This window comes from Quercus robur, chromosome 8 (assembly GCF_932294415.1).
Source record: "Quercus robur chromosome 8, dhQueRobu3.1, whole genome shotgun sequence".
NCBI classification, from domain to species: domain Eukaryota; kingdom Viridiplantae; phylum Streptophyta; class Magnoliopsida; order Fagales; family Fagaceae; genus Quercus; species Quercus robur.
The window spans coordinates 56006130-56027050 of record NC_065541.1 but is presented as its reverse complement, the minus strand read 5'-3'; the positions used below and the strand labels follow the sequence as shown (position 1 = coordinate 56027050).

General features: G+C 33.6%; 1 protein-coding gene across 1 annotated transcript; it reads right to left on the bottom strand.

Moving 5' to 3' along the window:
- Positions 1-992: 992 nt before the first annotated feature.
- Positions 993-8378, bottom strand: LOC126697166 (probable pectate lyase 18). The gene is made up of 5 exons (XM_050394053.1): positions 7688-8378; positions 7003-7287; positions 6285-6906; positions 4990-5195; positions 993-1300 (listed from the first exon to the last, which is right to left on the bottom strand). Exons 1-5 carry the CDS (start codon positions 7825-7827, stop codon positions 1051-1053), a joined length of 1503 nt encoding a protein of 500 aa, XP_050250010.1. The 5' UTR covers positions 7828-8378; the 3' UTR covers positions 993-1050.
- Between the last annotated feature and the right edge of the window lie 12543 nt (positions 8379-20921).

Genomic DNA, 20921 nt, shown 5'->3' with positions numbered 1-20921 from the left:
AATAATTTTTAAATATGTGAATAGTGCTATAGGACCCATTTTTAATGAAAAAGTTACTGAAAAGTGAGATTTGTGGGTCTAGTGAACAGTGCACAGGATCCACTGGTGTGCACAGAAATGTCAAAAATCATGGTTCAACAATGCGTGAACAGTACTCAACAGTGCATGAACAGTGCACTTGTCTCCTAAAACTGAAACGCATGCAGAAAGAACAAAAAAAGAAAAAGAAAAATGCAAACACAGGTTCATCCAGATCCAAACACTCACTAAATGTCTAACACTAAGTTAAATATTAAGTAGTAGAGTTAAATACTGGGACTAAGTTACTAACACTACCTTCTCAAAAAAAAAAAAAAAAAAAAAAAAAAGTTACTAACACTAAAGTCTAACTAGCACCCAAAAAAAAAAAAAAAAAAAGTCCAAAAGTCCATACCATTAGTGAACTTTGAATCTAAATGTGTAAACTTAAAATATACACTTTTTGTGCTCCTTAAAATCTATCTCTCTCTTAAGTTGTAAATTTGTAGTTATAAACATGATGCTTGTGAGTTATTCAAATGAAATATTTTGTTATCATAATTTTAAAGAATTTTAGTCATGCACAAAACTATTAGAATTGGAAGGGTATGGAAAGTTTTATATATATATATATATATATATATATATATATATATTCCCCTTCACATGTATAACAGTAACATGAATAATTGAATAATAATCGGTACCCACTTAATGAAAAAAAAAAAAAAAAAAGTATTATATGCAATTCATTTTCTTAATTGATTTGATTCATTATCTCTAAAAATTTGACTGACCTGTTTAAAATGACTCGTTTTTTATCATGGATTGTTTAACCCACAACCCAATTGACCCAATCCTTACATTTGCCATGTATATCATTAAGACCTGTACATTAACCAGACCATAATAACAATATTAGTAGGATCTGTCCATGAATAATAATAATATGTGGGACCAAAACAAAAAAAAAATCACCGAATTTTCCTTTTTTTTTAATCATTTATAAATAATTTGTCTTTTTTCTTTCAACTATAATGATAACAATAATGGTAAGGATAATAGGACACCTTGGTTGGTGGTAGTGTACAAAATTAAAATAATGAGAAGGGACAAGAAGATTGTAGTAGTAATAGTAGATGACGCGGGCGGTGCCGCCGCGTTCTTGAATATCATGTCAAAGTAGCCACCACTCCCTCCGTCACTATACCCACCATCGCCATTGCTGGTGCCGCCGGGGCTGGTCCCACTTGAGATGGGCTCACCGCTATCTTGCCCATCTCTGCACAATGTTTTTAAATACAAATTAATGAATATATACATATGACACAATATAAAAAAATACAATATTCTGTGTAATAATTAGAATTAAGTTGTGAGTAGTTGGGATATCAAATATTCAACAAAAAGTAATTGAATATGATTAGAGTTTGTTGAGAGTTTATAAAATAATTGGGAATTAGCCTTCCTCTAGTCCTACATTCCCTGGACACAACCAAATTCTTGACTATCAAAATTTAGTTCAAAAGTCCAATCAAAATCCATGAAGCCATGCCTTGTGTCCCACTGAGCAAACAAATACGCAAATTGAAGGAAAAGGAATGGGCCCTCATAGGGGATAAAGGGGTGCTTTGTAGGCCTATATTCTGAAAAAAGTGTATAGAAATTATACAAGCATCATTCAAATATTTGATATTTGGAGCCGTTTCGTAATGTTATTCTAGTAATTTTGTATTTTTTAAAAATACGTGTGGATAAAAAAATATGTAAAAATATGTGTAATGTTATTTAAACACTGAAAACTGTTATTCTAGTTATACTACCAAACGGATTCTTGAAGAAGAGCATTAAAGTTACTACAATGCTATTAGAATCATTGGTTACATCACAATACAATTTTATTTAAACATGGCAACAAATCAATTTTTGCTGAAAATTCTGTTTGAAGATATGAATTACCCAATGAAAGAAAAGGTAGCTTCGAGTTTTGAGAGCTCCAAAATTCTTTTACAAAACTTGGCAGTAGTCTACAAATTAGCTTCAAATTTAATGGGCCCATATCCTTCAAACTGAACTAAAGCTCCAATTCGGAAAAGTTGGCAATCCACTAAAAATTAGCTTTAATGGGTCCTTCAGCTAAAGCTGAGATTTGGAGCTTTTAATCAAAAGCTCTACTACTAAACTCTACAGTTAAAAATCTACTTTAACCTAATGCCAGACAGATATAATATACACTCACTTTATAATTTAGGAACAAGGAAACATAAATGGTGCCCAATTGTTCCACAACTTGAGTTTTGAATCAACATAATAATGAATTTCCATATTCAAATCTTGATGGGTTTTGTATACTAATTACTAATAATTGGTAATGAGCATGGTACACTAATTAGTAGTAATTAGTAGCCAGCAACCTAAAATCTCGGCCGAACCCAAAAAAAGAAAAAGAAAAAGGAGTCTATAATAAAATAGACAAGTAGTAGAGAGGAATGGAATACAGCAAATAAATTCACCCTTTCCCAATACTGATGCAGATAGCCTAGTTGTCCATGTACTGGTTTCTATCAAAATCAGAATGGGCCCCTAGGTTCTGATAAATATATAACAAGGACCTACATTTTTCGGGCTGGAAAGCAGAAGAAAGGAACAAACTGACTCATATCTCTCCCTGCAAACACATGTACCGGAACATGGCCTGGTGTGTGACTGTCCTACTCACTAATCAGTCTCAGATTTCAACTCACATTTTTCCTGTTTTCACACATGCACCCACCTTTTCTTTTCTTTTCTTTTTTTTAAGAAATGATGTTCGCAACAAACACAAACACAGTCAATTCCTAATTATTATTAATAAATAAAAAAGTAATTTTAATATTTTTTTTATTTGAGCGCATTAATACTATATTGCAGATATATTTGGTGTCTTTTTTTTTTTTGTATAAAAACTTTGTGATTAATTAGAAATATATTTTTAATTTAAACCAATAATTTAAAATGTAACAAATTAAACAATGTAATTTCAAAAAATATAAAATTAAACTTCAGAATTAAAAAAAGACAACAAATTAAACCAAACTAATTTTGTTTGAAATTTAATATAATAATGACATTTATTATAATGTCACATAAAAGTAGTTATACTTATACCTCACCCCTCTCCCAACCTTATATATAGATTTTTTAAATAAAAAAGATGCTTTTTATTTATATACCACATGGGAAATTTGACTTTAGTGTATTGTCCTAGAGATAAGTGGGGGACCTGCAAAACGAGTTGTTATTTTCATTAATTATTTTTGCTGCATCAATCAGACTACAACTCTGATATAACATACTATAAGTGGTAGCTCATTACTTTTCCGTTGATTATTCTTTTTTTTACTGTTTATGTATTTGTTTGATTATAACTTATAAGCTCAACTCTTAACTTATATTTTTATATACAACTTAAAAAAAAAAAAAATTTCAAAGCAAAAGTACAGTTTAAAACACTTTAAAAGGCTAAATAAACTGTTTAAATTTTTGGCAAAATTATCCAAAATTTTCTCCTTAGAAAAAGGCTTTTGACAACCTGTCCACACCACATGCTTAGGTCAAAAGAGTCAAAACAAAGCGCAAAAAGAAAGAATTTACCAATGAGAAAAAAGATTTGGTGCCATACTGCTAAGCATCCATGTAGGCATTGGGGAAGACAAAGGCAAAGACTAAAAACTAAAAAGAGACAACAGGCTGCTTCGTCAGCTAGATTCCCAATGCCTGAAACATCACGTGCATCGATGAAAAGACCCTACAGAGCTCTCCGTAACTTCAATTTTTTCGTTTTAATGACGTATACATCCTCATTTTAGTGCAGCTAAAGTGAGTTTCCAGCGAAAACCCAGGTCATGAAAAGCGATAATTATAAAATAATTGGAAGTATTTCCAACTAAAACAAACTGTTCCTCTGACAATGTCCAACAACAAATGTTCAAAAAGGATGGACAGAAAGTAACTATGTTCAAGGGGTATGTTTGTAATTCGAAATTCAGTACCAAAATAAGACCATAGGGCTTTGTTTATTAGTAGCAGGATTATAGGTATCTAGAAGAAGAAGAAAAAAAAGAAGAAGAAGAAGTAGTGTATTTTACTATTTTCGGAATTTATAAAAGGATTAAAGGATTGTGTTTGTAAATTATTATTTTTTAACAAAATTTGGAAAAAAAATAAGACTAATTTTGTTGACAATTTTTTTTTAAAAAAATTTATCATAAAAAATTTCTTTAATAGGATGATTTAACCCATCATAAAAACTAAAGATACATTTTTAAAGCATTTGCATATAGAAAAAGATATTAATTTTACACTTAATCCCCAAAATAACTCGCATCTAAGAACATGAAAATTTTGAAAGTTGCTAGTAAATTTATTATGACATTATTCATTTACATATAGCTTTTTTATTTTTTATTTTTACATACCCAATGCTAAAGAAAGAGAGTAAAATGTAATTATTATATGTGAAGAAAAAAATAATTTAAAAAAAATTGATATTAATTTATTTTGAAAAATATGTAAAAAAAAAAAAAAAAAGGTAATTTCCTGTACTAAAATGGACGGAATTTTTTGGGCGATTAGATATGATATTCGATATGGATATGAAAACTCTAATCAGTGATTGGTTGTATTGTTTTTATACGGTCAACATCACGTGGTTCTCTCGATTTAGTGTTTAACTTTTGAAACAGCAATCATGCTTTGTTAGACACTATTATCAAACCTTTTCTTTTTTTTTTTTTTTTTTTTTCCTTTTTGAGCCCGCAGTTTTTCAGCGCGTAAGAACCATAAACTGTTGTTTCGACTTTACTAAACGGGCCCTTACTTTTGACAGGTAACTGCAGTTGATTCTGTTTTAGGAAAAAATAGTGGTGAATACGAAAGCAAAAGGAAAAAGGATGTGGGGGGTGGGGGTGGTGGGGTCGTCGGAGCGTGTACCTGGCTCCGCCGAAGACGCCAGCGTTCATGGTGAGCTGGTTAATGAGTCCTGCGGAAAAGGGATTCACACTGGATGCCCTGGCGTACTGGATACTGGCCCCTGCTCCTGATGGTACGAAGAATGCTCCATTTACCATTATGTCCCCATCTGTCCTCCAGTTCCACCCAGTCCACTCTCCCTCGTCTGTGTCCACGCGCTTTGTCACCTATCAATTACCAAATCAAAATTATCATAAAGCCGGCATATATATATATACATGTTGTGAATTTATGGTCCACGCGCTTACAGTACTGTTGTGTTGCAAGTAATTCCAAGAAGCAAAAGGATGAATTATCAATTACGAAATCTATCAATGGAAATGGACTTGATTCACTGTGTACACTGACATTTACCCCGCCATACCCCTCACTTTAGCTCCTAGGCTCTAGTCCACTCAGATTTTTTACTGCGCGTTCAGTACGGCTGTTTAACTGTGTTTTCAATTTTTCTTAGAGATAAATGTGAGTAAATTATGTATAAAAATATATATAATGTTATTTAAAAATTAAAAATATTTGTTTAAATCAAAGTAACTAACGGAGCCTATAACACTTTTAGAAAAATGGAGGCTCTAGTCCACTCAGATATCAGATGTTTTACTGTACATTTTGGTAAGTGTGTTTAAATATCAGTTTTTAATTTTTTTTAAAAATATGTTTGAATTAAAGAAACTAACGGTGCCTAACACTTCTAGAAAAATGGACCCATTTCTTAAAACGGCACAGTTTTTCAAAAGGTAAGACCTTCAAGTCAACTGCTCAATTTTTTCCAGTCCAAGTGGTCATACCATTACCTGTTACGCAAATCTTCTCACAAATCCAACTGACCCCCCTCCCTATGCAAACTAACCAAAAAATAATGTAGTAACGACAACCAGCGGCGCGTAAACACAGGCGCCACCTCTGCAAGTGGAAAAAGAATAATATCCTGTTTGCGTTGCATGCTTCTTTACCCTTATATAAGAGTGGACCCCACTGTAAAGTCCACCCTAATGTGAAAGTGAAGAAAATTGCAACGAAAACACAAAATACCATCTATTGCAAGTGGGATAATCCAGCCCCAGCTGATAACCCAATTACAATACAGACAGAAACCCAAAAAGTTCACCATGTGGGTCTCACTAAATCACACATATAATTAATCAATCATTCTCCCTTTCACAATCCACAAACCCCCCATATAATCCATTTCACACACAAACCAGTCACAACAAAGATAAAAACCCAAAAATAAAAATAAAAATAAATAAAATTACCTCTTTGGCATTTTCATTAGAAGGAGCAGTGTAACGATTACCCTGACTATTAATGGTAGGATTAGCACTTCCACCAATCGCATACATCTCCCACTGGGTAAAATCATTGTTCACCACGTGGATGTACCCGCGCCTACACCTAGGCATACGCTGCACCAGCGCCTCACCGAAGTGGTTAAACGCAATCGTCACTTGCATCCCCGAATCCATCGTGTACTGATCATTGTGACCCAGCAGCATCACCTCGTCGTGATGCGAGAAATAATTGTTGGAGATAGTGATCGCTGTGGACCCCATTATGGCATCGACCAGACCGTCCTCGCAGTACGACAAGGAGCAGTGGTCGATCCAGATTTGGTGCGCCGAGAACAGGGAGATTCCGTCGCCGTCCGATACGCCCCTCCACCCCGCGTGGGTCGGCGAGGACCGCACGATGGTGTGGCCCGAGGGCTTGCAGTGGTGCACGTGGATGTTGTGGATGATAATGTTGGACACGTACTGGAGTGTGATGCAGCCGTTGCCGGTTACGTGGACTTTCGCGCCTCGGCCGTCGACGGTCTTGAAGTTGTTGAAGATGAGCTCGTGTTTCAGCTTTATGGTCATGTCCGCAGAGAATATAATCCTGTTTTTGTTTTAAACAAAAAGAAAAGTAGATCGTTATGTGTTTGATAAAATGCCTAATAGAGAGTGTGTTTGTGTTTTTAAGTGAGAGTAGTGCCAGAGGGGTTCGTCTTGGATAACGGCGTGGCGGAGAGTGCCCGGGATGGGGTTGGCGGCGTCGCGATCGGAGGAGTCGGTGACGACGTAGATCCGGCCCCCTTTGCCGCCGACTGCGGTGCGGCCGAAGCCGATGGCGCAGTCCGCGAGTCTTTGGCGGTTGTTTTCCCAGTTTGGGTCGCAGCGCCAGCAGTCGTCGATGGGGTTGCCGGTGAGGCATGCTTGTTGGTTGTCCTTTCCTTGGAGAGATAACATTTGTCTTCGTGTGATAGAGGCATTGACGCTACTGCAAAAGCAAAACAACCAAAAAAGGAAGGGTGAGACAGAGCAAAACAAACAAAAAAGGAAGGGTGAGACTGAGGGAAAGGATTTTGTTTGTGAAAAATGCTGAAATGAGAGAAAAATGAGGATTGCCCAGATGGGGGTTTTTGTTGTTTTCTACTAAAATGCTTGAAATTTTGTGAAAACTCAACTTTGTAATGAGAAAAGACTGGATTTTTATAGTTGGGGTTTAATAATATTGGGGAGAATCCAGGTGGGTGGGGATGTTTCATGTTTGAGACGAAAATCTTGGAAAATGAGGCAAACCCAAAATGCAAAGACAATGAAACAAGCAAATGAGCAAAACCCATGTGGGGGATTTTGTGTTTTTGGGTGTAGTGTAGTACTACTACCATGATTATTACCTTTGTACATGTTGAACAACAGCTTCAGGGTCAGGGTGTTGGTGAGGGAGGGTGAGATTGTAGATAATGGCTTTGGTGAGAAAAGAAGGAGAAGAGCTCAAAAGAAAACATATAAAGAAAATGCAGGTGGGACGAAGCATCTTGAAGGAGAAAAATAATAATGGTGTGTGGGGGGTTTATTTGATTTGTTGTTAGCTTCTGTAAAACAGACTCTTTGAGATGTGTCTGGCTTGGCCAAGGGCTTAAAGCCAAAGGCTTGCCCTTGAATGCACAGCTAGGAGTCAGCAGCAAACAACTTAGGATGCGGAAAATTTTGGGAAAATGTGATGTCTTTATATAATAAACAGGTTTATAATTATAATAAATAATTACTGCTGCAAATTGTAGCAATAATTATAATTTAAAAATGTGGTTAGGGTTTTGGAGGGTTTAATGTTCTATTTAACAGGGAAGAAAGGAAGAGAAAGGGAAGCTGGGTGTGCCTCTGATATATATATATATAGCCAGGGTATCTTGGAGAATGGAAGAGAAGGAGAGAGAAGGGATCCCTCTCTTTCAAATTGTCCCTTCCACACACTCCCTCAGTAGCTCACATTCCTATCTTGCATGGTAATCATTCGAGGGAGAGTGGAAAGATAACATTCTAAAAGATAATGGGAGAGAGAACTAGAAAGAGAGACAAAACGTTGAAGCCCTTTCTTCTCCCGTAAAACTAGTTTTTCAGCTTTGTCTGCGCGTTAAGAATCTTTAAGGGAAGGATTTATTACAATAATCATCCTCGAATTTAGACAAAAACTTTTTTGGTGGGAAAAGATTGAAGGTTAGAGCAGTAATCAAGATTCCAGCCAGGTTTAGGTAATTTTGGTTTCGGTAAAAGTAAAAGTAAATCAACGAGAACGGAGCACAGGCGCCCTTATCTCTATTTGGTACATCTATTCAAACACATATTTTCAGTTTTTAAACAACATTATACGTATTTTCATATACTTTTTCATCCACACGTATTTACACACATATTTTCAAACAATAATTTTTAATTTTTATAAAGTGCTCCTACAAGAAGAAATGGTACGAAAGAAAAAAAGGGGTAGAGAGATCCCAAAAAAAATAAAACAGCATCTTTTTTGTTTGAAAATTGTATGTCTATGTCAAATGATTAATTTGATAGTACTCTAACAATAAACTGAAGTTTTATTTGTATACAAATCGACTTAACGGAATTAGCTAACGGGCAGAAAGGGATTGACTTAGTGCAAGTTTGGATTGCACTGAAATCCATCTGCATCTGCGTTTGCGTTTTAAACAGTGGGTCTCATGCACTATTCATGGAACCCTTAAGTACGAAATCTGGCAAATTCAATTTTAAAACTGGGTTCCACGGTACTATTCAAATATTTAAAACTATTTTGTTACAGTGTTTTTAGTTTTCAATTTTTAGCAATAAGCAGTATCATGTACTGTTCATGGGACCCGTAAGTAAGGAATTTGGCAAAATCAACTTTAAAACTAGGTCTCACAACACTATTCAAACATTTAAAAATTATTTTGTTACAGTATTTTCAGTTTTCAATTTTCAACAATAAGCGGTATCCAAATAGACTCATAGTCTTGAATGAATAAGCTTAGGTTAGTGAGTTATGTTTACTTGTTTTATTTCTTCTAAATTTTTTGGCTTTCATCAAAATTTAACAACTTTTTTTAATAAATTATTATAATTCCCATAATATAATTAAATTATATCTAAATATCCAAATTCAATCATACTAATTCTCAAAATAATATAATAAATCAAATTTCCAACAAAAGGGCAAGCTTAATTTTATAGACACATCTGCCTTGACAAGGTTTGTAAATGAGTAGTTTTGTTGAGTATTAAATGTTCGGCTAAGGTCGACAATAAAAGTAAAATGTTTAAGCTCGAACCAAGCCTACGAACCATGTTCGAACTTCAGCTCATCAAAACATCCCAAAGTTTGAGCTTAGCTTGAATCATTAGCCATGCTAAGTCTGAGCTCAATATCAAGCTTTTAAGCTTGAAATGCGACACAAGTACAATATCAAACCTATACTAAGCATATTATCAAACTCATTTTGTTTTACCAAGTTGTCTCAACTTTCATTTAATTAAAGGTTTAGTAAAGTATGAAGTGATTTTTCAAGCCAGTAGCAAGCTTATTACCAAGCCTATAAATAAGGCTAGGCTCAACTTCTTGTTTTAATTTAGCTCTATTGTTAACAAGCCCATTCATGGGGGAAAAAATAAATTGTTTGGGTTTAACTCATTTATTAAACAAGCAAAAAATTAAGGCTCGAGCTATTTGTGAATGACTTAATTCATTTACAACCCTAATCCTTTAGAAATTTATTTGAGTGTAGGCAATCGTTGTCTAAAAAATGACTAATTTTTACTTCTAAGCCTTTCAATTTGTTGTTCATTCCATTTTTTACCCTCATAATCCCAAAAAAAAAAAAGGTCAAAAATATCAAAACACCCAAAAACCTTTTGTTATAGAAAGGGAGTTGTTATTGTGGGCTGTGTGTGTGTGCGCACATGTGCACGTGTGTAGAGAGAGAGAGAGAGAGAGAGAGAGAGAGAGAGGGTGTGTCCTAAAATAAGTTAGTTTGCTAATGTGTGCCTAAGAGTACACAATAATTAATCATTTTTAGAAGAAAAAAAATTCGAGAATTGAAAAAGTATTGACAACCTTTTCAATTCCCGATAAAATATTTCTAAAAATTGATGACTTAATGAGTCCACTGCATATGTAGCTTGTCATAAACACATGACTTCTCCTCGTTGATAGGTTCAAAAATCAATATGGAGCTTGTCATAAACACATTATTAGTATTAGCTACTCTGTTTAGTATTTGTTTTTCCTTTCTAAATTATTAACTTTCGTTGCTCTGTTTAAAATATTTTGCTATTTTTATTAAGGACCTACCTTATCAATCCTCGCGATGTGATGTGGGTTGCTACACTTGATTTAGTGATTCAAGGTCGGTGGATAAATTTTGAAAGAAAATCCAATCCAATCCAATGGAGTATGCGTTTGGCTTTAAATTAAAAAACTAACTTATTTTATTATTCAGTTTATTTTTATAACTATTTATGAGCCTCATTACATTTTTTTAGTACTATTCATGGACCTAATTGTGCTATTTTAACTAACTTTTACTTTTATCTACAGTACTTTTAGTAAAAAAAATTCACTTTCAATAAAATAAGAGGATTCCAAATAGAGTCTCATGGTCAACTTCAAGTTTTCACACAGAAGTAGAGGCATAGCCGCATAGGCAGAAAAGGTTATCACGCACCATGCCAAAAAAGAAGAAGAAGATAACTAATGAAAATCAGTTTAAAAGTTTGATAAAATATAAAGAAGAAAATAGAATAATATAGAAATAAAAGAGAAAAGTAGAAGAAAATACTTCAACCTAACAACTTATGTCCACGTTAAAAAGCACATAGCAGCTATATTTCACTATTCATAATTGTGTTATAAGGAAATCAATATACACACGCACAAATAGATTACTTATTGGAGTAAAAATAAATACAAATAGATTACTTATTAGTTGGCTTGGCAACCATGAAATTGCAATATGCTATGGTATTCTATAAAACAATAGTTTACACATTTATAACAATATAATAAATATATTTTGTTGATTACACATTATAATAATATCTACTATTTTCTAATGTTTCCACTCAAACTTGGAAAATTATACTCCCTTCGTCCCACTTTTTTTGTCATGTTTAAAAAGTCAAACTTTTTAAGGGAATATCATATATTATCTTGTTTACCTTTTAAAAATGTATAAGTTTCCAAAACTACTCTTAACAAAATTGAATTAGTAAATTAATAAAGGTATAATAGGAACATTAGTAAATTAATGACTTTTATTTTTAGAAACAGGACAATATTTTGGGACATCTCAAAATAGAATAGAGGACAAAAAAAATGAGATGAAGGGAATACAATATTTTGGGACTATAATAATGTTGCACTTCCTTGTTGCATACAGTATTAAATTTCATCATAAATTTAGTGAGTGTTTGGATTTAGAGGGCGTTTGGATCCCACGTTTTGATCACTGCGTTTTCTTTGTTTTGTTTTTTTTTTTTTTTGCCCGCATATGTTGACTTTGGTGGACAAAAATTACTGTTTTGCACTGTAGCAGTACTGTTCATGTACTGTAGCAATACTGTTCACGCATTAAAAAATATTAAAAATGAGTCCCACGGTACTTTTCACACATTTAAAAATTATTTTGCTACAATGTTTTCAGTTTTCAGTTTTAACAACAATAAGCTCAATCCAAACGGACCTTTAGATTATTTGCAGTGTGTTTTGCGTTTGCGTTTGCCTTTTTTTTTTTTTTTTTTACTACAAGCACGTGAACGCAGACCTGCTAGTGGGTTCAATGCATTGTGTACGGGATCCACTACCACTTTCAACGTCCACACATTTCATTGAAATGGCACTGTCAGTGGGTCCCGTGCACTGTTCACGGGACCCACAAACATTTTTTTCACCAAAACTTTAATTAAAAATGGGTCCCACGATACTATTCGCACATTTAAAAATTATTTTGCTATAATGTTTTCAGTTTTCAACAAAATAAACTGTATCCAAATGGACCCTTAATTAGTAAAAACTCACTATAGAATCTTATTGTACTTTCAAAGTATTGTATAATTATCCCTTGAACTCAAGGTGGTTTGACGAAAACTTGAGGGTGGAAGGTAAGTATGTAATGTAAGGAAGGTCTTCAATGCCAATTGAATGAAATGGAACTACTAAGAAATGCCTAAAATAGATAATTGCCAATGAGTAGAAGCTGGTGAAGTACTTGATGGTTGATGCACATGAAAAACATTTAAGAGCCCTGGTGCGTCTCCAACATATGTACTATGTGGAGCATAGAGCACATCATCCAGAGAAAACTGGTGCATGAGGCCTCTGAGCACAATGTGAGACACATGAAGGGTATCTTCAAAGCATGAGTTAAACTGTTAAAGCACGCAACTGTGATTAAGTACATGATTTGGACTAAAGACGAAGCATAAGGTGTGTGAGGTACTGAGACGACAATGAGAGGACTAGGATGTAGATTTGAGGAGAGTGTAGATATAAATGGGATTTAATTTCATGGATCTAGCTAGATCTTGGGTTTGGGCATTGATGTTCAAATCAGAAGCGACAGTGAAGATTAGTGAAGATAACAAACTTGACTTTGATACGAAAATTGATTAATACGTATGTGATTAAGAAAGAAGCCAGGTATATTCACTTGTACACTCACCTGTCTCTCTCGTGCCTTAAATTTTTATATACCTGTATGTCTTTTTTCCTTCTTGTTCTCTATGATCACTCGAGAATTAGCCTAATAATTAAGTGGCATTTGACTCGAGATAGGATAAAAAAAAAAATGCTATACTTGTAATGCTATATTCAGCTTAGTAATCAAGTCTAGGTCCAAAAAATCTAAATTACACATCTCCATAGGATTCATACTCAAACTGAACAATGATTTGCAGAAAGAATCTGCATTTCCCTTATAATATATGGCAGTAGCAAGTACTTTTGCTATTTCTACAAGAAACTGCAAATGTGCAATTCTATGACAGTATACTTTTTCTCTCTAGCGTCAATGTCTTTGAATTAAAGTGGCTTTGAGAGTAAACCTCTAATCTGACTTGGGTACTGCGCAGCCTCCATACATACACGCATGCTACTCTAAACATGAAAAGGGATGAATAAGAAACATTGTTATTAATAGACACTTTGACTAAACAGAACAATATGTTTTAAATTCTAATCTGTCTTAGTCTCTTCACCATTAAGGCAGAAGAAAAACAATGATCTCGTTTTCATTCTATTTTTCTCTGTTATCCTTTGTTCAATAATATCGGCTGTGTGAGAGTGAAATATTAAAATATAATTAGTTTATTTATTTAAAGGTTATCGGCTGTGTGACAGAGTGATTTAAGAAATACTTATTATTCTTTAATCATTAGGTTTTTTTTTTTTTTTTTTTTTGGAAGAAAAATATAATTTTCTGTGTTTACTCTTTTTCTTGATAATTTTGTAAGTGCTTGTCTTCTTTATTTAAAAAAAGAAAAGAAAAAAAAGAACATTTAAGACACCTTAAACAATTTGGAATTGTGGGGATTTGTGCCATAAAATTCAATTTGTATGACATTTTTTAATTAATAAAATATTTTATTTTATGAGATTATATGATCATGGCACATTATGCATTGATTTGATGAAAAGTCCGTGAGATATATTGGATGTGATTTAGGCATTAGAATTAAATTCACATACAAAATATCTAAATCACAATTTTTTGTAAACTATAAAGCTTTAGTTTGTTATCGGTGATAAAATTAGGTTTTCCTAAAGAAGAATGTTTTAAATGTAAGGGATAATATCTCGAAGATAGTTCAATTGAAACTAGGGGATAATATCTCGAAGATAGTTCAATTGAAACTTCAAGACAACGTATGTGAATCTTATGGTATGAGCTATGCTGGCTTGCCTTATATGTGATATTGTGATGTAAACTTGTTTGGGTTCCAAGTATGTATACTCGTCCCTCATCCAACTAGATCTTAATAATATTTCTACTTCACCTTAAGTTCGATTATCACTTATTAGAAAGATAATATTTTGGGAAGACTTCAATTAAGTTCTTAATATACCATACAAATATTTTGAGCCCACATATATTATATTAATCTTATTATTATCATTATATTATTTTTTAACCACCGAGAAGGGTGGTCTTGACACGAATGCAAAACTGTAGCACTGCTTGAGGTCCCATATTTGAAATAAGGTGAGGTCTGTTATCATCCTAAATAACATTAATAATAGCTCAATCTAACATTCTCTAGCGGGTGAGTGCCCCAACAATCACGTTCGTGGAGTTTGCAGTAAACTGCAATCTAATGGATAACTTAGTTGTGATCTTGAGACATAATAGAGTCCACCATTATGTTCACCCCTCACCCATATTGGCCATCAAAAAAAAATTTATATTATTTTTTAAAAGTAAGGGTCGTTGTTAACTTTTTTTTTTTTTTAAGAATCCAGTAAATTTATGTTTCTTTTTCACGTTTTTCGTTGGAATACAGATTCACCTCCACTATGAAAAGATCAAAAAGCAGCCGATGATTATGAAACTAAAAAAAAGGTGCCTATGATGCCAATAGACTTTATGGCTCCATAGATTCAATTCTTATATTTTTGTAAGGTTGTTGTGGTTGGTATTTCTTAAGATGCAAACTACCTCAACTTGTGGTCAACCGGAGTCCTCAAATGCTTCGTCCCAACATGCCATTTTTGTTAATTGGGACAAGGCTTTCTTCTAAAACTAGGTTTGAGAAATCTATTCCGTCGTATTATATGATGGTTTATAAGATTATTCACGTGTATTAAATTACATAATTCATAAAATTATTTAAATAAGTAACATATATCTTAAATATGATATGCCATTTGACTAAAATTATATATATATATGTATATATATATATATATATTCCTTTTTAAGTTACCCCATAGTGGATCAGAAAAACTCTAAACTTTGTTTTATTTAGTGATATCGTTACAATATTTCCAATTTACAATTTGGAGTTTTGGACCATTAGGTGCCTTGATGATAGACCCTCGTACACATAATTCTGCACTTCCCTCTATATTCTAATTGCCACAAATTCAGTGAAGGTAACATCTAATTTAAGGGGTAGTAACTACTAGCTAGTAGGGCATTAAAGCACGAGTTCTGAACTGCGTCCATCTTGATGGAATGATGGGAACCCTTGACCCCAAAACAAAAGGTCCGTTAATCATGCTTGCTTCAATCTTACTAGATAAACATTTGCAACTTATGCTGAATCTTTGTCAAGCTCATGCTCGAGTACAGACCCCACAGGGTAGAAAGGAAACCTAACCTAATAGCATTTTCATTTTTGTTTTATATTGTTTTTTTCTTAGTGACTCTCTCATCTCTTGGCAAAGCAAGAAACAAATGCTGTTACTCGATTTAGTACTGAGGTTGATTATCACGCTCTTGTAGACACCATAGTTGAGCTTCTGTGGCTTGGTTGCTATAGGATTTTGGAGTTAACTTCTCAACTACCACTTCAATCTACTATGACAATAGAAGTGCTATTCAAATGGCCCACAATAACATCTTCCATGAGCGTACCAAACATATTAAAATTAATTATCACTTTATTTGTCATTATTTACTCTAGAGTGCTCTATAGTTGTAGTCAATTTCTTTCCAAATCAGTTTGCTGACATCTTCACTAAGGGTGTGTTTGTTTGGAAGTGAAATAGGGTGGATGGAAAACTTTGGAGAAAAAATGGGAATGTAAACTTTTTTGAGTGTGTTTGGTTGGGTGGAGAAGAAGGAAAATAAAAGGTTGGGTTCAGGTGTTTTCTTCTCGGGTCCACCAAAAAGTTTTCTCCCCAAAATGGAGAGAGAATTGAAGGGAGAAAATGAGACTGCTTAATGGACAAAAATGCCTATGTCCAGTTCATTTTTTTTGGGTTTAACTAGACATGATTTTTTTTTTGGGACATGTTTTTTATTTTTTAATAAATTGGGTGATTTTTTTTTTTTTTTGGGGGTTATTTGTCACTTTTTTTGTATTAATTGGCCACCATTTTTTAACAAGGGTGTATGAGTAAATTTATACAAACTCACTTTTTCTATCATTCCACTTTTCCACTCCCAACCAAATAAAAATGAGAGAAATTAAAATCTTTTCTATCTTTTCCACTTTTTCATCCTCCTACCATTTTCTATCCTCCTACTTCTCTCCGGCTCACCAAAATGTTTTTTCTCCAAAATAGAGAGAAAACTTAGTGGAAGGAATTTGTTAGCTAAATGACAAAAATGCCCATGTGCAAGTGCACATGGGCTTGTCCAATCCGTTACCTTTTTTTTTTTTTTTTTTTTTTTGGTGATTTTTTTCTAGATATGATTTTTATTTTCTAATAAATTTGGGTGATTGTTTTTTTGTCACTTTTTTTTTTTTTTGGTTTTAATAAGGCATCATTTTTTAACAAGAGTATATGAGTAAATTTATACAAAGACATTTTTTCCATTCTTCCACTTTTTCACACCCAATCAAACAAAAATGAGGGAAATTAAAATCTTTTCTATCCTCTTACTTTTCCACTGTCCCACCATTTTTTATCCTCTCATTTTTCCACTCCTCCAACCAAGCCAACCCTAAGCCTCCTTCACCAGGATGCTTTCATGCTTTGATTTCTAAACTCAAGTTGATATTACTTCACCCAACATGAGTTTGAGGGGAGCTGTTAGAATATAAACTCAATGGACTTAGGCCCATAGTTGTAGGTTACTTATACAAAAATACACCTTATCTACCGATATATAAAGTAGATTGTTGTACTTTATTTCACATAATACACAATCTTTCAAAATTTAATGATTTGATCAAAGGCTCTAATAGACTAATTATGTAAATAATTCAATTGCTCTATACGCTTTTTGCAATTTGCAAGACTTGTTGCCCTATCAATTATACACTTGTAATAAGAACTCTAATATACAGGCTAATATCCCTAGTACTTCGTATGAATGCAATTCGGGTTTTATTGACACATAAAGGGAGAAAAAAAAAAGAATAAAAAATAGCAATTTGTTTTTTTGACAAGGAATGGGAGACTTGTGATGCTTAATCTACGTGTATTTTGTCTTGGTAGGAAGAAAAGCCTCCGATACATTGCCTCGAGAGAGAAAAAAGTTAAACATCGAACATGGAAGCTAAAAGTATGGTTCCAAAGTTCCAAACTTGTGGAATTTAAAAATGAAAATTAGGCTTGTTTGTTTGCTATGCAATTCTGCCTCACTTGGAAAGTCTTGTGAAAAGGGATAACAAAATGCATTTTTAAGAAATATGCAAACAGGGAAATGAAAAAAAAAAAAAAAATGCAAATAGAGTATTAGCAGAAAGGAAGCTTGATGCAGATTGAGATAAGGAGATCTCTTTACCGAAGGAACAAACTTTGAGATAAGGATTGTTGAAACTTGGAAGCATATTGTTCAAAAATAAAATAAAATAAAGAGAAAAAACATTTTTAAAGTAGATAATATAGATTCTTAAACCAACTAGTAGGGAAGAAAAGTTTGCTCGAGGATAAGTGAGACCCACAAGAATTAAGATTGTATTTCGGTTTCATGCAGATTGGATGGAATCGATGGATGATGTTTTAGAGCATTTGCATCCGTAACTTCCATCCTATTTTATTTTACCATCTCAAAAAACTATTATATCAATTATACCATACCATTTCACAACACAATCAACATCCCAACTTTTATTTTTCTATTTTACTTATTAAAATAATATATATTACCCACTAAAATAATATAATATATTCCAATACAACTTTCTCTCTTTCTTCTCCCCCACCTCTCTTCCACTTTATCAAGTAAAATATATTATAATTTTTACTAAAGTGCTACAGTGCCATCCCACATTTAGGATGACACTGTAGCACAATTGCAAAAAAAATTACAATTGTAAGATTTTTCAAGTCCAAATACTGGATTTTTTGTACCTTTATGCTAAATTTTCTCCATATATACCATTTACAATTGAGAATGTTCTTAGCAGAGGGCACTTTTTTGGACAGAAAATCAGCAAAGCCAAAGCCCATAAAGCCAATCCAAAACGCTTTTTTTTTGGTAGTCCATAACCCTTGTAAAAAAGGACCTCGAGTTGGGTGAAATTGGGATCACAAAATCGGTCCCCAAGGCCCACTGGATCTTTCATTAAAATAATTAAATCTCCAGCTCAAGGCCTATTGAAATTGGTCCAAGGTGGTCCTCAAAATAAATTAAATAAATACATGTAGTTTGATAAAGATTATTTTTGTCAACTTATTTTATTATTTAGCTTATTTTTGCTACTATTTATGAATCCCATTGCACTTTTTGGTATTATTCATAGGGCACACTTTATTATTTCAGCTAACTTTTACCTTTATCTACTGTATTTTCAGCAAAAAATTTTTAGTTTTAGCAAAAATTTTTAGTTTCAGATCCTAAACGGACCAGTACATCAACCATGAAAGAAAAGAAAGAGCAGTTATAGGACCACAAATTATTCCACAATTTTTTTTTATCACAACTTTGACATGATAGACTGAGTGGTTAACCATCACTTACACATGAACCCACTATTTTTTCTTCACCGATTGCATTTTGTCACGTTATAGTTGTGGCAAAAATTTGTGAAAAATTTTGTGGTTTCAAAAAGAAAACCCACAATTCGTGGGACTATCTTCTCATGTAGTTGGTATGTGGGGCAAATGAGTGAAATAACATTACTCTCAACTAAGCCCAAGGAGGTCAAAGCTGTTAGCATAACCATGCCAATACGAAAGAAACCATGGCTATTTTGCTATGTTAACTTGGTTAAATTGAGGCAAAAATAACAAGGAATCAACCAAATGACAAGCATCAAATTAAAATCCAAATTTCCCCTCCATTTTGTGAACCACCAAGCTCATCAAAAGGAAAAGATGAGGAGCAGTGGATTGGAATGCAAAATGCCACATCAATTTAAGTTCACTCAAAGTCTAACAAGGGAGCTTGGAACACTTGTGAGACCATTGCACGTATGTTGATGTCATGTGTAAGTGAAGGAAGTCACAAAAACTATAAGTTACACCTCCTGTTTAACAAAGTATCAGCCAACACCATATTTACCTCCATAAAACAAGAGTCAATCACCAATAAAGCAAGGCTACCACAGCTCTTAATTTTGGCATACCCCTTTCTCCTTCTACTCATCCTTCATTATTTTTCTTATTTCATTGTACTAACATTTAACTCTCTCAAATCATTGGAGCTATTTTTACAAGCTTTTATACTTGCTGCCATATTACATTTGCTAATGCAAGTCTTTGGGCTCAACCTCCTTGCACATGTTTCATGTCTACTTCGGCCCATGTTACTTGCAACCAAGATAAGTTTCCAGTTCCTTACTTTCCATATATACATTTCTACACATCTTCAAGTGATGTTGCTTGATACAGTTATTGACATGGATTTAAATCTGTATATATTAAGTTGGGCATAGACAAATATTACCGTCCAATTCCACCAACCATACTTGCTTTGCCTTGTTTACAATAACTTAACATTGTCCTTCATTTTTGCATGTCCATGCCTCATATTCACATACGAGAAAACTAGTTTTCCTATTAATTTGATATTTTCATCATTCATTATATTGTATTTTCACTTAGGAGAAAACGCAATGATAGTGGCCAACAGGTGATCCATTGGCGTGAGTACTAGACTTGACTACTCGAATAGAACCAGGGTTTAGCCATTAGCTCAACAAAACATGACACATGTCACAACCACAAAAATACTCCTAATAGATGCAAAGGTCAAAGATTGGTGTTAAGGACGACTTACTAGAAGACACATAATATGATCAATTGTAGTTTGTGGATCTCACACTTTCTCACTAATCTCAACTGATTGACGACTATAAATCTAGACTATCATCTATTGTTTAGAGCATATAACAAACTTTGCTATGTATGAAAATGGATTGCTCATGTTGTTAGAGCAAAAAAGATGAATTGCTCATGTTAATGTTTGAACTTATATATCTCAAGACTGAAATAAGGCATTTGATGACACCACATTTTATTATTAAAAGTTTTTCTGTTGATATATTCTAACTGGGGGAGGGGATATGAACCATAACGATTTTGATTGGAAACGACAAGAAATGTCATTTAAGTAACCCATAGGAATTGGAATTGTTGCAATGGAGGCCATTGATAACAATGTCATTAATCATTATAGCTTATCTACAAAACATTAGCAGATGTTGGTATATAATCCATTTGACACTCATCAGTAGCTTGTTTGTTTGCCAAGTTTCTTATCTCAAAAATGCTTCTTGTAATCTGCAAAACGAGGCTCAGTTATCCAACACCAAAATTATGATACCTCAATCCACTATGAAGCCCAAAATAGACTTATTTTAACATCTCTAACCCTGCCACGCGTCCATATTCAATTTGACCTCGCACATATTGCTGTGACTGACAGACTATATAACTCTATCTCTGCTCACGCATTCCCAAATCTAAAACAGGCTCGGATTTGCTTCGGAAAGCCGTTGGGCTCCCCATACCATAGAGCCATTTACCAT

Excerpts from the sequence above, each read along its gene's own strand:
- LOC126697166 (XM_050394053.1), bottom strand. The coding sequence starts at position 7,827 with ATGCTTCGTCCCACCTGCATTTTCTTTATATGTTTTCTTTTGAGCTCT. Across the intron at positions 7,288-7,687 it reads GTTGTTCAACATGTACAAAG|TAGCGTCAATGCCTCTATCA; the intron begins GTAATAATCATG and ends TTGCTTTTGCAG. Across the intron at positions 1,301-4,989 it reads GGCGTCTTCGGCGGAGCCAG|AGATGGGCAAGATAGCGGTG; the intron begins GTACACGCTCCG and ends AACATTGTGCAG.